Source organism: Sprattus sprattus, assembly GCF_963457725.1.
Source record: "Sprattus sprattus genome assembly, chromosome: 10".
Taxonomy (NCBI): Eukaryota; Metazoa; Chordata; class Actinopteri; order Clupeiformes; family Clupeidae; genus Sprattus; species Sprattus sprattus.
In genome coordinates, this window is record NC_137908.1 from 24746429 (window position 1) to 24765827 (window position 19399).

Sequence of the window (19399 nt, forward strand, 5' to 3'; positions counted from 1 at the left end):
ATAGGCTATTTATACAAGTATGCACAGGTTATGGGCTATAACACACACAATTTAAAGTAGGTATCTTATGCATATATAACACACTCATTTCATATTTGAAATACAAATAGCCTTGTAAATGGTTGATTGGTGTTTACACTTGATAAAACCAGGGATAAGGTCCCATCCTATATGTCACTGGATGGCTCTAAAGCCACAGCAGAACAAGAACAAATATCTTACTAAAACTCCCCCCTTCTCAATCCCTAACCTCTCACCTAAGGAGCTGGGCGATTTGGAAAAGCGTCTGTCCCAGGATGGCTTGGACCGCAACAGCAGCCCTACGGAGCGGCTGCTCCACTTGTGGAAGCTCTACCTGGGCACCGTGGGCTGCCTGAACGCCGCCAGGCTGGAGATGAAGGCTCTGCATGAAGCCAACGACAAGGAGAATATGAAGGTGAAGTCTTGGGCATGGTTTAATCTGCATGATTGAGAGGAATGTGACCCCCATCATGTTAGGAAAGAAGATACAGTATGGCCATAGCCAAATGTAGGTTAATGTAAGGTTGTGTGTATGTTGATTGATTGGTGTACGTGATACATATTACATTAAAAATGTAATATGTATTAAAAAAAAACATCTGGGTGAAGCTGTCACAGAGAGATGACGAAAATGTCCTTTTAAATGGGGCTCATTTACGGAGACACTGAAAGGAGGTGTGTGTGCGTGCGTGTGTGTGTGTGTGTGTGTGTCTGTGTGTCTGTGTGTTTGTGTGTGTGTGTGTGTGTGTGTGTGTGTGTGTGTGTGTGTGTGTGTGTGTGTGTGTGTGTGTGTGTGTGTGTGTGTGTTGTCCTCACAGAAGCAAAATATGCTGGACGAGATTCGGGCTCTGACTGCCCAGCAGCGCTCCATTGTCAACAAGCTTGTGGAGGAAAACCAGCAACTGCATGCTCAGCTGAAGCAGCTGCACCTCGAGAAAGGTCAGATTTTAACCTCACAGAGGTCAGGACAATTTAGGACGAATTAGGATCTCTTTAACCAAATTAGAGCTTTTACACTCTGCTAACTGAGTGTTAATGTTGCAACCTAGGTAAAATAGTAAAATATATTGTATTTCTATTGTATTTTGATTTTGTTTATACCCTGAATACTGTGGCGAAGTAAAGAATGCTCTGAGTCACAGATGAGGTTCCAAACTCTTTACTGTCTCGAACTTCGAACTTAGACAAAGATTACAATAACTTCAGGGATTAATAATGACATTACATCTATTACACAAACACGGTGGCACTTCACATATATCACAAATCACAACAGGAACCATTACAATCGGGTATTTACATAGATACACATATAACAACAACATATAACCAAGACCTAGCATTGCGGCTAGGCTAACAGCTGCGATGTTTGACTCCCATCATACACCGCGGCATAACAATAACACTTGGCCGTGCAGCGGCATCCCAGCTACGCTACAATACTATTCTGATTAATGTAAGTATCTAGAGGTCAAAGTTCAGTATTGGATGTGTTTTTGAATGCTTCGTGTAAAACCCCTGGGTAAAATAAAGTTGCCAAATGAAAGACGGATTCATAATAATAATAATTCATTTTATCATGTCTGCTTAAGGCTGCTACATTAACATAAACCATGCTTGTTTCTTCCAGAGGGCCAGAAGATGGAGGTGGCCGAGCTGCTTCACCAAGGGGGCCTGGGAGAGATTGTCCCCTCCAGTCCCGGGGAGCAGGTGGCCTACCTGCTGGCGGAGAAGGATTCTCTCATTGAGAGACTGCAGGCTCTGGAGCTGCTTGCGGGGGAGAAATGCCCACCCTCACCTGGCTGCCTGCCACACACGGACCCTGAGCCGGTGGCCGTCTTCAAAGATGGCATGGACAAGGTACCTGTGGTCATTTTTTACTATTGTTGATTTTTATTCTGCCATGATCCATGCTGTGTCTATACCTCAACTGGACTAAAATGGCACAAGAAATTCAAAGATCACAGAAGTTTGTGCCATTTTGGTACGAGGACTGATCAGGTAGAACCAAAAGAAACTGTGCCGGCTGTCTGCACTCTAAATATAAATATTTATATTAATTCTTCTAATCATAGCGATCATTTTATGTTTAGTGGTAATAATCGGCAATGCTCAAGGAATTACCTTTTCTGAATTGTTTCTCGCTCTAATGCGTCCACACACCGTTGTCATGTAGCTGTCCTTCCACAAGGCGGTGCCGTCTCGAGGCCAGAGCTCCTGGAAGAAGCTCTTAGGACTCCGTAAGGCTGCTCAGAGCAAACAGAAACTAGCGGTTGTATGTTCATCAAATCGTCTTACCATAGATACAAGAATGTCTATGGTCCTAACACACAGCTGAACTAACCTGCTCTTTTTCAGCATGGTCCTTGCCCTAACCTCACCATTACTTTGTGTGACCTTGTATGTTCATGAACTAACATCACTCTGACTCCATCTTCACCTACAGCTCATCTTTTCATCTCATCAAACTATGAAACTGTCTGTGTTGCCATTTGCCTTTCCTTCTATGTTTCTGTTTCTCTGTAAAGCTGTCCCTGCAGTTTCCTCCAACTGAAATGAGATGAACAAATCCGTTAACAAAGCATGGGTTTTCTTTCCAGATATAGTTTGACCATCAGCTCAACCCCCATCAAAACAGACCAAATCACATCTACCCTTTTCTTGTGCGGTAGTCCTCTGGTGTCGAGCCATGTGAGGATGCCATCGTTGAGCGGCTGCACCTGGAGAGAGACCTGGACGAGGCGTCCTGCCGCCTGTCTATGGCTCACAAGGAGATCCGTCGGCTGACGGAGGAGCTGGAGTCAGCGCACATGACCCAGAGAGCCTGCGGTGAGGGAGACGCCAAGAGTGTCACTTTTAAAAATTAGATGGCTGTTCTGAAGGAAATACCCTAGGCAGCTAAAATATAGATTTGTTATAAGATACCCCCTTTCTCTTCAAACTAATCCTTTCCATGTGCTGTGTTGGGCAGAATAACTCAGCTAATACTAATTACATTTGTGTCATGTACTTCATGAACTTCACATAAAAGAGAACCAGACCTGTTCTGAAGTGCAAAGAATGTAACCGTGTGCTACGTTGGCAGATATTTGAAGATTTAAATCTAATCTTATGTGTTATTTTACAGAGCTATATGTATGAAATGGCATGTTTTTATACAATTGTGTCATTACGATACAATGGATTGTGCCCATCCTGTCCACAGAGCCAGAGCTGCAGTCTGCCCAACAGGAAGTTGAACTTCTCAGGCAGGAAGTGGAAAAGCTAACTAGTGAGACATGGGATCATATTTGTCTTCAACATCACATTAAATTAACCTACCAACACATACACCCGAAAAAGGGTTTCTTGTCTTTTTACCTCATTAAATAATCATTACGGTGGAATATTTCCTATGATCCCCCATGACAAATCTCTCCAAATTCCTGCAGATATGCCTGAGCTCCGCAAGGCCAAAGAGCTAAATGAGTGCCAGGACCAGGAGATCAAGATGCTGAGAGACATGGTGCGCAGCATGGACAACGAGCGTATGACTCTCCTTGCCATGGTAGGCTCACAGTGCAGAAAGCTTAGGCTCTATGATATCTTAAGGACTTGAAGAGTGTCCACCCCTTCATACTAGAATATATGAATCACTCTCCATTCATAAAAGACATATGACAGTTGGTTTATGGTGGCACTTTGTGTTTTCTTAGCTTGATAGCAAGATGATGGAGGTCAGTGACGATGAGGATGAAGAGTCCCCTCTGATATCACTGCCCAAAGTGGAAAAGGTAACATGAATGCATATGTGTAGCAAATACATGTGAATAGCAGTAATATTAACCTAAAGCCATTTGTAGAGACTTGTAGAGTGTTTTGTGCTGGAGATACATCTGTGTCTGTATTGTTTCAGGCTGAGATTGCCATCCAGACTGTAGCTGATAATGTGGAGAGTTCTCATGTGAGGTACTATACCAGACAATAAACGGCAACTCAGTACAGCTAGCACATTTATGTATTATGCAGTGTACAATGTAAACAAGTGATTTATAAAAGAGTGTGACAGAGGAAGAGTGTGGAAGAGTGTGCTCTTTGGAAGGAAAAATATCTTACAGTAATCTCTTTACTTAAAAGGAAAGCTGAAAGGGCAATTTTAGATTTGGTTAACAAAATAAAATATAAAACAGTTATTATACATATTTTTCATTAGAGAAACTCCTGAAAATAACTTAAATTTATAAAAACTATTTGTACCTTAGATGTATTGACAACATGCATCACAAACACATTTAATCTGAAAGTGTCATTTGTGATGTTTTTGCCTGATGTTTTTTCCCAGGTGCCTTGAAGACCTGAACGAGAAGGATATTGAGCTGCGTAAGCTGCAGGCATGTATCCATCAGTTGCAGCATGAGTGCGATCAGATGCAGATGCAGAAGGACCAGGCGAAGGGGCTTCTAGAAGAGCAGGAGAAAAACCACACCACCACCGTGGAGGCTTTCAAGGAGGAGGTGAGTATGGAGGATTTATTGTACTGACAGCTCTTTGCTACTAGGGGGCGATGAGCGCCAGTGTATGCAAAAGCACATATACAGTACTAGGGCTGAACGATTTGGGAAAATAATCTAATTTCGATTTTCCCCCAAAATATTGCGATTGCGATTCGATATGCGATTTTTTAAAATGTTATCCTCTTTTTTTCTACAACAAAACGTATTGAATGATTTAAATATGACACAATATTAGATACATTTAGTGTGAAATATTCTTTTCCACATTTTACATTTGTATTTAACTGCTTATTACAGAAACAAATCGGTGGCTTTGCCACCGTGCATTTAAGTTATTTAAACAAAGTCAATGCATGCAAAGGCATGCACTTTTTAAATTGGCCTTATGCAGTAATTGTACTTCAGGGTTAGGGTTAGGATAAGCAGTTTTACCTTAAAGTAGTAGCTTTGAAAATTGGGGCGCTACAATGACTTTTAATATGGAGAATCGCCTCTGGGCCATTGCCATACCAGGGTCCGTAGGCAAATGACTGCGTTATGTAGGTGTGCCTGAAGCCGCCTGGTTTTTACTGTCTGCCGAACTAGTTAGTAGCTTATTTGCCGTCTTGTGTTGCACTTGCTTGATGATTGACTGTGTTAGGACAGTTGTTGACTAACTAGTTGGTAATAGTGTCAAAGTAAGCACATTTCAAGAGATTTCGCTAGTTTGAGCCACTAGCATCTCGTTAGTGATTAGCAAGTGATCCGTTATGTTGCTTTAATCACTGTGTGCAAAATTTTCCAAATTAAAAAAAAAATAAAAAAATTAGTTTAATCACGGTTTTTTTTTAAGTTGCGGTTTGAAAATCGCGTCTCATCATATTGCGATTAAACCGAAAATGCAATTAATCATTCAGCCCTATACAGTACTTCCTCTGTTATGTTAGTGGTAGAGGAAGAGTTTTTGCATAGCTTGTTTATGCATAGAACTGTCTATGAATGGAACTGTTTTATTTGTGCTATGTTTTCAAAATGCATTTTTAATGTTCTTCGTAGTTAAACACTGTTAAAATTACATTACATCGGTTTGACATCTAACTGCAAATTATTTAATAAATTATCATGAAGTAAATTAAAGAACACTACAGAGCCCAACCCCATACATGTTTATCCCATGTGGTGTCACAGCTGGAGTTTCTGGAGACAATGGTGAAACAGTCTGACTGTCAGCAGCAGGAAAGCCAGAACACCGTTAAGGATAATGACATGGCCATTGCCAAGGTAAAGTGAACTAAATAGTATTACTGAGATGAAATCAAGCGTAGTAAAAATGTAAGCAAAAAAACTACTCTAGAAGAGAGGTGAATTCAAATTTGACATTGTAAGTGTGAACATACTGAAGCCACTCAGTAACTGACAATCAGAGGTCATGCAGTGAACTACTAATCAGTAGTCCTCATTATAGCCAGTCTCCAAATGGTGTTACCCTCCTTGACTGAACAAAGCTAGACCCATACCATATGAGCTAAGTTTTAGAAAATGTCAGTGCAGTGCTACACCCCTAATACAAAAATCATAAGCTAACCCTCTCATTACTTTGAAAATCTGTCGCTTGATTCATCAACTATTTATTAGATATGCATGAAAAAGTCACAATCCTTGAGACAATCTCTGTGTGCGTGTAGGTGCTTGCTGAGCTGCAGGAGGCCTTGGCCAGAGTGTCTAAGCTTGAACAGAGCCATGAAGCTCAGGGGGTTGAGTACCAGCAGGCTTTGGCCAGGGAGTCCGAACTTAAGCAGTACCAGGAATCTTCAGGTGCTAGGTTGAAGGAGGCCTTAGCAAGAGTATCTGAGCTGGAACAGGACCGTGAAGCTCAGGGCGTCGAGTACCAGCAGGCTTTGGCCAGAGAGTCCAAACTCAAGAAGTGCCAGGAGGCTTGGTTCGCTAAGATGAAGGAGGCCTTAGCAGGAGTATCTGAGCTGGAACGGGCCCATGAGGCACAGGGGGTCGAGTACCAGCAGGCGTTGGCCAGGGAGTCCAAATTTAAGCAGTACCAGGAGTCTTGGGCTGCTGAGTTAAAGGAGGCCTTAGCCAGAGTATCTGAGCTGGAACGGAACCATGAGGCTCAGGGGGTCGAGTACCAGCAGGCTTTGGCCAGAGAGTCCGAACTCAAGAAAAACCAGGAGTCTTGGGCTGCTGAGTTGAAGGAGGCCTTAGCAAGAGTATCTGAGCTGGAACGGAACCGTGAGGCCCTTGCCAAGGTAAAATGAACTAAATAATATTACTGAGATGAAATCAAGCAGAGTAAAAATTAAAGCAAAAACATACTACAGTAGAAGAGAGGGGAATTAAAATCAAGCATTGTAACTGTGAACTACTGATCAGTAGTCCTCACTATAGCCAGTCTCCAAATGTCGTTACTCTCCTTGACCGAACAAAGTTAGACCCATATCATATGATCTAAGTTTTAGCTTATGTCAGCTCAGAGAGATCAAGATTGTCCTTGAAGTGCATATCCTGTAAGTACAGTCAACTCCATCAGCTATACTGTTTGTATGTGCCGTAAGACCCAGGGGTGTCTGCTACAGCAGAAGACTGAGGAGTGTGCAAAGATAAGTAAGATCCTGGAGCACACTGATGGAGAGGTGCTCTTAGGGAGAGAGAAGATAATTGAGCTGGAGAAACTCAATGTTGAGTTGGACCACAAAAGCACACAGGTAAGAGTAGCTAGGAGCTGCACATCACATCACTAGCTGTGATTCATACATTCAAAACAGTTTTCTTCAATGATCTGCACCAATTAAGTAGTCTGTGCCCAAATTAATACAGCTATACCCTCTCTGATTGATGTGTACAGGGCATAGAATTTCGTGCTACACCCCTAACACAAAAATATAATTCTTACACTCTCATTACTTTGTATATATGCATGAAAATCTGTCGCTTGATTCATCGACTTAGTATTGTATATGCGTAAAAAAAGACACAATCCATGAGACAATCTCTGTGTGCGTGTAGGTGCTTGCTGAGCTGCAGGAGGCCTTGGCCAAAGTGTCTAAGCTTGAACAGAGCCATGAAGCTCAGGGGGTTGAGTATCAGCAGGCTTTGGCCAGAGAGTCAGAACTCAAGAAGAACAAGGAGTCTTGGGCCGCTGAGTTGAAGGAGGCCTTGGCAAGAGTATCTGAGCTGGAACTGGCCCATGAGGCTCAGAGTGTCGAGTACCAGCAGGCTTTGGCCAGGGAGTCCGAACTTAAGCAGTACCAGGAATCTTCAGGTGCTAGGTTGAAGGAGGCCTTAGCAAGAGTATCTGAGCTGGAACAGGACCGTGAAGCTCAGGGCGTCGAGTACCAGCAGGCTTTGGCCAGAGAGTCCAAACTCAAGAAGTGCCAGGAGGCTTGGTTCGCTAAGATGAAGGAGGCCTTAGCAGGAGTATCTGAGCTGGAACGGAACCATGAGGCTCAGGGGGTCGAGTACCAGCAGGCTTTGGCCAGAGAGTCCGAACTCAAGAAAAACCAGGAGTCTTGGGCTGCTGAGTTGAAGGAGGCCTTAGCAAGAGTATCTGAGCTGGAACGGAACCGTGAGGCCCTTGCCAAGGTAAAATGAACTAAATAATATTACTGAGATGAAATCAAGCAGAGTAAAAATTAAAGCAAAAACATACTACAGTAGAAGAGAGGGGAATTAAAATCAAGCATTGTAACTGTGAACTACTGATCAGTAATCCTCACTATAGCCAGTCTCCAAATGTCGTTACTCTCCTTGACCGAACAAAGTTAGACCCATATCATATGATCTAAGTTTTAGCTTATGTCAGCTCAGAGAGATCAAGATTGTCCTTGAAGTGCATATCCTGTAAGTACAGTCAACTCCATCAGCTATACTGTTTGTATGTGCCGTAAGACCCAGGGGTGTCTGCTACAGCAGAAGACTGAGGAGTGTGCAAAGATAAGTAAGATCCTGGAGCACACTGATGGAGAGGTGCTCTTAGGGAGAGAGAAGATAATTGAGCTGGAGAAACTCAATGTTGAGTTGGACCACAAAAGCACACAGGTAAGAGTAGCTAGGAGCTGCACATCACATCACTAGCTGTGATTCATACATTCAAAACAGTTTTCTTCAATGATCTGCACCAATTAAGTAGTCTGTGCCCAAATTAATACAGCCATACCCTCTCTGATTGATGTGTACAGGGCATAGAATTTCGTGCTACACCCCTAACACAAAAATCTAATTCTTACACTCTCATTACTTTGTATATATGCATGAAAATCTGTCGCTTGATTCATCGACTTAGTATTGTATATGCGTAAAAAAAGACACAATCCATGAGACAATCTCTGTGTGCGTGTAGGTGCTTGCTGAGCTGCAGGAGGCCTTGGCCAAAGTGTCTAAGCTTGAACAGAGCCATGAAGCTCAGGGGGTTGAGTATCAGCAGGCTTTGGCCAGAGAGTCAGAACTCAAGAAGAACAAGGAGTCTTGGGCCGCTGAGTTGAAGGAGGCCTTAGCAAGAGTATCTGAGCTGGAACTGGCCCATGAGGCTCAGAGTGTCGAGTACCAGCAGGCTTTGGCCAGGGAGTCCGAACTTAAGCAGTACCAGGAATCTTCAGGTGCTAGGTTGAAGGAGGCCTTAGCAAGAGTATCTGAGCTGGAACAGGACCGTGAAGCTCAGGGCGTCGAGTACCAGCAGGCTTTGGCCAGAGAGTCCAAACTCAAGAAGTGCCAGGAGGCTTGGTTCGCTAAGATGAAGGAGGCCTTAGCAGGAGTATCTGAGCTGGAACGGAACCATGAGGCTCAGGGGGTCGAGTACCAGCAGGCTTTGGCCAGAGAGTCCGAACTCAAGAAAAACCAGGAGTCTTGGGCTGCTGAGTTGAAGGAGGCCTCAGCAAGAGTATCTGAGCTGGAACGGGACCATGAGGCTCAGGGCGTCGAGTACGAGAAGGTTTTGGCCAGGGTGTCCGAACTCAAGAAGAACCAGGAGAGAGAGCTGGACGAGGCGTCCTGCCGCCTGTCTATGGCTTACAAGGAGATCTGTTGGCTGAAGGATGAGCTGGAGTCAGTGCACATGACCCAGAGAGCCTGTGGTGAGGGAGACACCAAGAGTGTCACTTTAAAAAAATTAGATGGCTTTTTTCTGAAGGAAATACCCTAGGCAGCTAAAATATAGATTTGTTATGAGGTACCCCCTTCCTCTTTATACTAATCCTTTCCATGTGCTGTGTTGGGCAGAAAAACTCAGCTAATACTAATTACTTTTGTGCCATGTTCTTCTTGTACTTCACATAAAGAGAACCATACCTGTTCTGAACCGCAGAGACTGTAGCACTGTGTGACACGTAGCTGTGTGATATGTTAGCAGTTATAGAATGTTATGATTTGAAGATTTAAATCTAATCTCATTATGTGGAATTTAGAGAGCTATTTGTATAATATGGCATGTTTTATACAATAGTGTAATTACGATACAATGGATTGTGCCTGTCCCACAGAACCAGACCTGCACTCATCCCAACAGGAAATTGCATTTCTCAGGCAGGAAGTGGAAAAGCTAACTGGTGAGACATGGGATCATATTTGTCTTTAACATCACATTCAATTAACTTACAAACACATACACCCGAAAAAGTGTCTCTTGTCTTAATTAGCTCATGAAATATGTGGACTATTTCCCATGATCCCCCATGACAAATCTGTATAAATTCCCGCAGATATGCCTGAGCTCCGCAAGGCCAAAGAGCTAAATGAGTACCAGGACCAGGAGATCAAGATGCTGAGAGACATGGTGCGCAGCATGGACAACGAGCGCATGGCTCTATGATATCTTAAGGACTTGAAGAGTGTCCACCCCTTCATACTAGAATATATGAATCACTCTCCATTCATAAAAGCCATATGACAGCGGGTTTATGGTGGCACCTTGTGTTTTGTTTTAGCTTGATCATAAGATGATGGAGGTCAATGACGATGAGGATGACGAGTCCCCTCTGATATCACTGCCCAAAGTGGAAAAGGTAACATGAATGCATATGTGTAGCAAATACATATATAATAGCAGTAGTATTAACCTAAAGCCATTTGTAGAGACTCTAGTGTGTTATGCTGGAGACACACCTGTGTCTGTATTGTTTCAGGCTGAGATTGCCATCCAGACTGTAGCTGATGATGTGGAGAGTTCTCATGTGAGGTACTATACCAGACATTCAACTGCATCTCAGTACAGCGAGCACATTTATGTATTATGCAGTGTACAATGTATGCAAGTGATTTATTAAAGAGTATGACAGAGTGACTGTATATGAATGGAAATATGGAAGAGTGTGCTCTTTGGAAGGAAAAACAGCTTTGCAGTAATATCTACTTAAATGGAAAGCGCCAGAGACGTTTTAGATTCAGTTAACAAAGATAAAATAAATTATACATTATTACCATTATACATATTTTACATTGGAGAAACACCTGACAATTAACTTGAATTTATCAAAATAAAATCTTTTTTTGACAACATGCTTGACTAACATTTAATCTGAAAGTTTTATTTGTGATCTTTTTACCTGATGTTTTTTTCCCAGGTGCCTTGAAGACCTGAACGAGAAGGATATTGAGCTGCGTAAGCTGCAGGCATGTATTCAGCAGTTGCAGCATGAGTGCGATCAGATGCAGATGCAGAAGGACCAGGCGAAGGGGCTTCTAGAAGAGCAGGAGAAAAACCACACGAACACCGTGGAGGCCTTCAAGAAGGAGGTGAGTCTGGAGGAATTATTGTACTGATAGTTCGTTGCCACTAGAGGGCGATGAGCATGACTGTATGCAAAAGTACATATACAATTCTTCCTCTGGTCTGTAAGTGGTAAAGGCAGAATGTTTCATAGCTTGTCTAGGCATAGAACTTTCTAAGAATTGAATTGCAGTGCTACGTTTTCAAAATGCATTTTTAATGTTCTTCCTAGTTAAACACTGTATTATCATGAGGGTGATTATCGCTTCACTTGAAGTGTTTTTGCCTAAATTATTTTTTTTTCACTTGAAGTGTTTTTGCCTAAATTAAAGTTCACTACAGAGCCCAACCCCATACATGTTTATCCCATGTGGTGTATCAGCTGGAGTTTCTGGAGACAATGGTGAAACAGGCTGACTGTCAGCTACATGAAAGCCAGAACACCGTTAAGGATAATAACATGGCCATTGCCAAGGTAAAATGAACTAAATAGTATTACTGAGATGAAAACAAGTGTAGTCAAAATGTACGCAAAAACATACTATTGTAGAAGAGAGGTGAATCAAAATGTGGCATTGTAACTGAACATACTGTAGCCGCTCAGTAACTGACAATCAGAGGTCATGCAGTGAAATGTCAGCTCAGAGAGATAAAGATTGTCCTTAAAGTGCATATCCTGTAAGTACAGTCAACTCCATCAGCTATACTGTTTGTATGTGCCGTAAGACCCAGGGGTGTCTGCTACAGCAGAAGACTGAGGAGTGTGCAAAGATAAGTAAGATCCTGGAGCACACTGATGGAGAGGTGCTCTTAGGGAGAGAGAAGATAATTGAGCTGGAGAAACTCAATGTTGAGTTGGACCACAAAAGCACACAGGTAAGAGTAGCTAGGAGCTGCACATCACATCACTAGCTGTGATTCATACATTCAAAACAGTTTTCTTCAATGATCTGCAACAATTAAGTAGTCTGTGCCCAAATTAATACAGCCATACCCTCTCTGATTGATGTGTACAGGGCCTAGAATTAATGCTACCCCCCTAACACAAAAATCATTTTTTTACACTCTCATTTGTGCATGTGAATCTGTTGCTTGATTCATCGACTTAGTATTGTACATACATGAAAAAAACACAATCCATGAGACAATCTCTGTGTCCGTTTAGTTGCTTGCTGAGCTGCAGGAGGCATTGGCCAGGGTATCCAAGCTTGAACAGAGCCATGAAGCTAAGACCGCCGAGTACCAGCAGGCTTTGGCCAGAGAGTCCGAACTCAAGAAGAACCAGGAGTCCTGGGCTGCTGAGTTGAAGGAGGCCTTAGCAAGAGTATCTGAGCTGGAACAGGACCATGAGGCTCAGGGCGTGGAGTACCAGCAGGCTTTGGCCAGGGAGTCCGAACTCAAGAAGAACCAGGAGTCCTGGGCAGCTGAGTTAAAGGAGGCCTCAGCAAGAGTCTCTGAGCTGGAACAGAGCCGCGAACTTCAGGGGCTTCTGGAGAAGAGCAGGGGGCTTCAGGACCATCTGGAGAAGGAGCAGAACCTGCCCTGCCGGACCGAGCAGGTAAACAGGACCATTATTTATTATTATTTCATTATCATTATTATTTTTGTGTTTTTCCATGCATGCATGTGAATGCTGCTGATTGATTTATGTCTCGGTGGAGATGCATTCGGATGACAAGAGGCACTTGCTACCCATCCCCTTGCATCTCAGTCACAAGAGATGTATCTGAGTGTTCTATTTACCAACAGGAACATTCCAGTCCCTGATAGGATAAGAAAAACCTACGTTAGTGAATTATTTGACATCCGCAATCATCATATTGTGTCGTTCTGTTAGTGCGTCTGTTTATTAATTTTCTAATAAACATGCTACCATCAAGCCAAGCACAAATAGCCACCGAACTGAACAGTGGCAACTTGATACAATGGTGAAATACATTGTATTAACAAACCGCATTAAAATGACAATACATCAATACAATACACATACAACTGATTAATGGATTCTAAAAAGCTAAAAGCTGTATTTGATTTCACATTCAAAATGACCATGCTACAGACCTGTACATCTGAGACATCAAAACGTTGACATTTAATTCCCACAAACTTGAAGACCACCTTATCCATATCGATGTTTGCAGCTCTCTTTCGGTCAACTGTAGCGCATGTTGCCATGCGATCCTTCTGAGGGGCCGTCTAGGACATAACTATTGAGACACTCTCACACTCACTACTGAGACACTCTCACACATACTAATGAAACACTCTTATATTCACTATTGAAACGCTCTCACACTCACTACTGAAACACTCACACATACATACATACTCTGTAAACCTATGCATGCTCATATATAAAACCATATACATACTCGTCTGAAACACTTATACATACATATGAGGAACACACACGCATACATACACATAATTGTTTCAAATCTGTATGTTGGCATGAAAACATGTTTAACAGTTTAAGGCGACTGACGTTGTGCCTGTGCGCCACTCACAGAAATTATGAGATATTGCAGACCTGCCAACATCGGCGCGGCAGGGGAGAGAACTGTTGTAAATGTAGTTTACCCCCATTATTGATTATCCTGTCCCAGATTTTATCTATGCATAGACATATATACATGTATATATGTCTATGGGTCTATGTGTGTCTGCTTCTGGCCTTTGTAAGAACGCGTTTTCATATTAAAAATACCCAACCGAACGTTATTTTCCAAAACCGTTCCAAAACCGTTAACTAAGTAGGACAATACACGCTAATTCACGTCTAAATTCAGCTTCAATCATGTGTGAGCCCTTAGTAGGCTGTCATGTAACCACCTAGCTATAGGATAACTAACCATTTGCAAAACGTTGCCCCATTGTCAGAAACTTTACCTGAACAGCAGACAACAAGATAAGGCCTATCTGATCTGACAGAAACACTAGATAGGCCCTCACATGATTTGAGATTGAGATAATTCCATTGCCTTAAGGTCAGAAACTAGCCTACAAACAAGTTTGGGGTATGCATGCATCAATAAAGATGTCATAAATGATTGGACTAGCACAAGTTATATAATAACTAAATGCACTTGCTCCAGATGCAGGAACTTCAGAAGCAGCTACAACAGACTTTCTGTGAAGATTTCAAGAAACAGGGCAAGGTCATGGTGTCTGATGTTGTCTCCAATCTACAGGCCGAGATGGAGAAGTACTTTCAGCAGAGGTATGCTTCCAGACAGCCTGGTTTTCATAACCATGGTTAGGTGTTGAGACTAGGTTGTTTTTCATCCGTTTTTTTATCTTTTTCTAATGTGTATGAGAAATAGGCTTTTGTGACATGTCCTGTCCTGTCCTGTCCTGTCCTGTCATTGTGTCGCACACAGGAAGATGTTGCTCCAGAGGGAGGAAATGCTTCTGCAAGAAATGGGGAGCCTGCGTAATCAGACCGAGCAGAAAGACAGGCAGCCAGCCCAAGCCGAAGTTAGTGCTTTACAGTTACTTTGTGAATAGTATTTTCAGGTCTGCTGTATTCTTACTAGCGGTAAATGGTGTAAAAACTTGGTTCAACGAGATGCTCTTCAGTGTCAGTTTAATGCACTCTAGGAACATTTCAGGCATTCTGACCAATCAAAGCAGTAAGATTCTTCATAGGGGCTGGACTTTCGTTCACATAACTTTGTTTAAACTAATACAATTATTAGGGCCTGAGCGTTGCAGTGTGCTTTGCCACTGCCACTTTGTTATTTTCAGTCTGATCCCTACCTTAGCCATTGGTCATTTAAACCCAGCCTGCCAGCCTGCTAGTGCTTACCCTGTGGCCTGGCTGGTCTGTGTGCAGGTTTGTGCCAAACTGCAGGAAGCCCAGGAAAGGGAGACCCAGCTTGGGTTGATGCTGCAGTGTGTGAGAGAGTCACTCAGTGCCACTCAGAGAGAGGTGGGTGATAGGTTCAGCCTGGCATGGGGTATAGATGTGATGTGAAGGAGATATACAGTATGCACATGGGGATGTGTGTGTGTGTGTGTGTGTGTGTGTGTGTGTGTGTGTGTGTGTGTGTGTGTGTGTGTGTGTGTGTGTGTGTGTGCGTGCGTGCGTGCGTGCGTGCGTGCGTGCGTGCGTGCGTGCGTGCGTGCGTGCGTGCGTGCGTGCGTGCGTGCGTGAGTGTGAGTGTCTGGCCGTAAGTTGACCATATTCTCTAGTTATGTAGCCTGAAATTAAGTGTATCCTCTTGTTAGTGTAACAATGTCTCATGAGCACATCTGCACGATTATGAATGGTGTGATAACCGCATGGTTAGGTGCTGGACCTCCAGAAGGAGCTTAGAAACATGACGCTTCAGCTTGACCTGGAGAGAGCTGAGACCGAGCGGCTGAAGAAAGATGCCAAATACATGACTGATGATCTGGCAAGGCTGAGGGCCCAAGCAGAGGAGGCTGAGAAGCAGAGGTATCCTTCAAAACTACCTGTCTACTAACTTTCCTCTTATTTCAACACTTTGAACTAATTTAATATATTTCTACTGTATAATGTGTGTTCATGCATTGGTCAACATGCTAACCATTAAGTTATCAAATACGTTTTGTGATATGCTAAAATAAGTTCCAGGGGTATTTTCTTCAACTTCTATGACACTTCTGCTCCTTAGTAGCGGTTGTGAGTGTGGTCGTCTGACACCAAGTCAGAGATTCATGTGCTGTCTGTCTTTGTCATAATTTCCTGTTTTGACTCAGACGGTTGTGGCTGTGCCGCGAGGATGCTATGCAGCAGCAGGTGAAAACCCTTCAGGGCAAAAAAGCCACCCTGTCGCAATCTGAACAAAAGCTCCACGACCAAACGCTGGACCTGAAGGCCCAACTGGCAGCCCTGCAGAAGGCAGAGCAAGCAGTCAGGCAGGAAGTAGGTTTCTGACCCTTAGTACTAGGGATAGGTATCGTTTTTTTTGTTTTTTTTCGATACCGGTGCTTAACCGACACTTTTAAAACGATACCGTTACCTAAACGGTGCTAGAACCGATACTTTTTTTTTTTAAATAGCACAAAACGACGATTGACTTTAAAGGCTTATTTATTGCCAAGGCAAATAGTTTTCTTCAAATTTAACAATATATTAACTGTTTAAGCAAGGTATACTATAAATAAAAAGAAATACAAAACACTTGGCTTCAAACCTTTTAACTTCAAACTATGAACAATATATTAACTTTTAACAACTTTTTACAGTATACGTGGGTCAAAGACGTGACGCTCATTTTTTTGTGAACATGAGGATGAAATACATTTAAAAGTGTTAAAGTTTGAGAATAATCTATCAAATCACTTTGAAACATCATTTTCTTCAAGACCAAATTCTAAAAGTTCTGGTTTTATCCATTTTGGTGAGAATATTAAGAAAATAATGGTAAAATTGTCAATGTGGTGTAACCCTTAAAATGTAGTACCAAGTAATAAAACTTGCTAAAAAATTGTGAAACTCTCTTCAAAATAGCCTCTGATATACTTTGGCATACTCTTACACTTGCACTTTTTAAAACTTAATAATAGTTATGTAACATCATTGTTCGGAATATTTAAATTAATATGGGGAATCATGTCTGCCAAGTCAACCTCTTAAATGTCAAGTGGTGTAACCACATTTTAGGAGCCATTTTGTAAATATTGTGCCAGAAGATCATGTCACAGAGAAGACCCCTAAAGAACCTAACTGCTGCATGTCAAGGTTAGTACTTTCTCTAAAATGTGCATTTTTCAAGCATGGTCAGGTGACATGTCAAGTGGTATGACCTCAGTTAAAATATAAATAAACCACAATAATCAAAGTGACTATATTAAATGTAAAATATGTTTTTAAATATTCACACCAATGTTAAGTGTTGACATAGTCATCCTAAATAATGCCTGCAGATTTTGGTTTTAAATTGAAATGTCAAATGGTGTAACCGGTTACACCATTTGACATCTTCCTGTTTGAGGCCATTTTGATCAATTTAGGGCTGTAGAAGCAGTATGGTCATTTGGTGTAACCGATTAATGTCAATTGGCGTAACCAGTATTTTCCACAAAAATCTCATATTGTACAAAAAACTTAATATGGATGATACTTAAGTATTCCACTACACTGTTATAATGTGTTTTAAAACCATTTTTACCCAAATGGGCATGGAATATGCAGAAAACTTTAATGTTTACCACATAATGTCTTGCTCAGTACAATAAAACATCAATTTAATCTGAATTTTTAAAATAAATGTAATAAAAAAAAATGTCAAGTGATATTTGAAAATCAATTACTTGTTTTCATGACTACACGTACATAAAATCTAGGAGGATGAAATATTAAATATTTGTACTTGTGTAATGGTTACACCATTTGACAATAAACAGGGCCATTAGTTCCGTATTTGGTGAAAAATGGTAGAAATGTCATATCAAATACTATGAAACCAACAGAAATGCAAAATATACATTCTAACAGTCCTTGGGCATGTTGTTTTAACAGGTTTAAAACATATTTTTTAATTGGCATCTTGCCAATCCTTATTTGTCACTGACCCACTTACATAAATATAAATAAATACAAAACACACTCTGTACTGTACACACACTTCACACTTCAGTAATTCTTTTGCAGAAATCTGAGCATATTAGCCTTCAGAGTAAAACAATTATTATTTTCTTTGTTTAGCATCGTCTCAAGGTGCTTTTCCAAAGGCCTAAACCCCGTTAGAACGTTTAGCCCAGCTAAACACAAGGGCGGCTCAAATGGGCCATAAGCGGCAACATCTACCAATAAGACTTCACTGAGAATAGACTGTTTGAAAGTGCACTTACCAGATACAGATGCTAAGTTCCATTAAGTTTCAAATAGAGTTACATTAGCAAAACTTTTTTGGCTAATCTGTTTTTCAACAGTTTAAACCAGGAGCTCTCTATGGTGTCATACTCTACACTAATGTAGCCTATCTATCTTATCTTATGATAACTATGGGAGAGGCGTGAGACAGAGGTCATGTCAGGTTAAATTGCCACTATATAGGTAAAATACCTAAATAGCGACAACTTAACCTGACATGACCCCTGTGTTACGCCTCTCCCATAGTTAATAGTAATAGTATATGTACATTGGGTTGGAAAGAGTGTGTCTCCTAAACATAGTTCAATCCCTGATGACGGTCTCTGTCTTTTCTTCTCACAGCTGCAGACTAGTAGCCGTAACATGAATAACCAGTTGCTCACTAGTCAAAATGCTGTGCTGGCCCTGCAGGAGGAACTGAAAAACACCCTACGTGCTCTGGATAAGCAGAGGAGGTGAGTGAGACTATGCTCCTGGTTTAAGGGTTCTTTTAATGTAGTCTGCTACTGGGAAGCTTAAGTATTCACAGTAAGAATACCTTAAGATATGGTCGTGTTAGTTGTCCTGTGTGTGTTATTACCCATCACTGACACTATTTTTCATCATTCTCCTATAGCAAGTACACCGAAAGAACATGTATCTACAAGGACAAGCTCAGTCGTGCCAAACAATTCCACATAAAAGAGGTGGTTTTGCGTGAGGACCAGATTCAAGACCTTCATAGGCAATGTGATTTCCTTCAGAAAAAAGTGGACAAGGTGAGTTTTACAGTATGTCAGTCATCATACTGCATAGTAATGAAATGAAATATATGTATCTAAAGGGTCTAGAAATTGAACAATAAAATACAAATCGCATAGAAGTGAGAAAAGAGAAAAGAATGAATGAAAAAAATATTTTAAAAGAACATGCTTGAGTACAAGGTCATTGATGGTATAGTACATCAGTCATGGTGGTGCATCGATGCATGATGAACTGAAATGTATGATGTATTCTAAAGGATGTAGGAATTGAACAATAAAATGCTAATTGCGAAGAGTTTGAAAACAAGAACATTAATCAACATACAAATACAAATACCAAAACACACGGCTTCAAAAGGATGGTAATGGTGGAATCCTCATGTGCATCCAAGGTTGCAGGGCTGACAAAGAGCATGGATGAGATCAATACCACTTTGCTAAAAGAGAACGAGCAGTTTCAGTGCCAGCTTCTCGATGAGCAGGAAGCTCAATGCAAGACCCTGGAGATCCTCCGGACATACAAACTCAGGTACTGTCACTGGAGGGGAAACATACGAGTCCTGGACTCACCCTCCTTACAAGCTTTTTTTAGAACAGTCCTATAAAA

General features: G+C 41.7%; 1 protein-coding gene across 1 annotated transcript; it reads left to right on the forward strand.

Annotated features, from left to right (window-relative positions):
• Positions 1-7824: 7824 nt before the first annotated feature.
• LOC308371269 (uncharacterized protein) lies at positions 7825-19070 on the forward strand (the record flags this gene model as incomplete). The annotated part of the gene is made up of 19 exons (XM_080846115.1): positions 7825-8087; positions 8394-8543; positions 8845-9574; positions 9980-10045; positions 10199-10272; positions 10424-10501; positions 10622-10674; positions 11060-11231; positions 11588-11680; positions 11932-12081; positions 12371-12763; positions 14301-14425; positions 14586-14682; positions 15041-15136; positions 15498-15646; positions 15931-16096; positions 18392-18504; positions 18666-18807; positions 19050-19070. Exons 1-19 carry the CDS (start codon positions 7902-7904, stop codon positions 19068-19070), a joined length of 3054 nt encoding a protein of 1017 aa, XP_080702241.1. The 5' UTR covers positions 7825-7901.
• Positions 19071-19399: the final 329 nt, after the last annotated feature.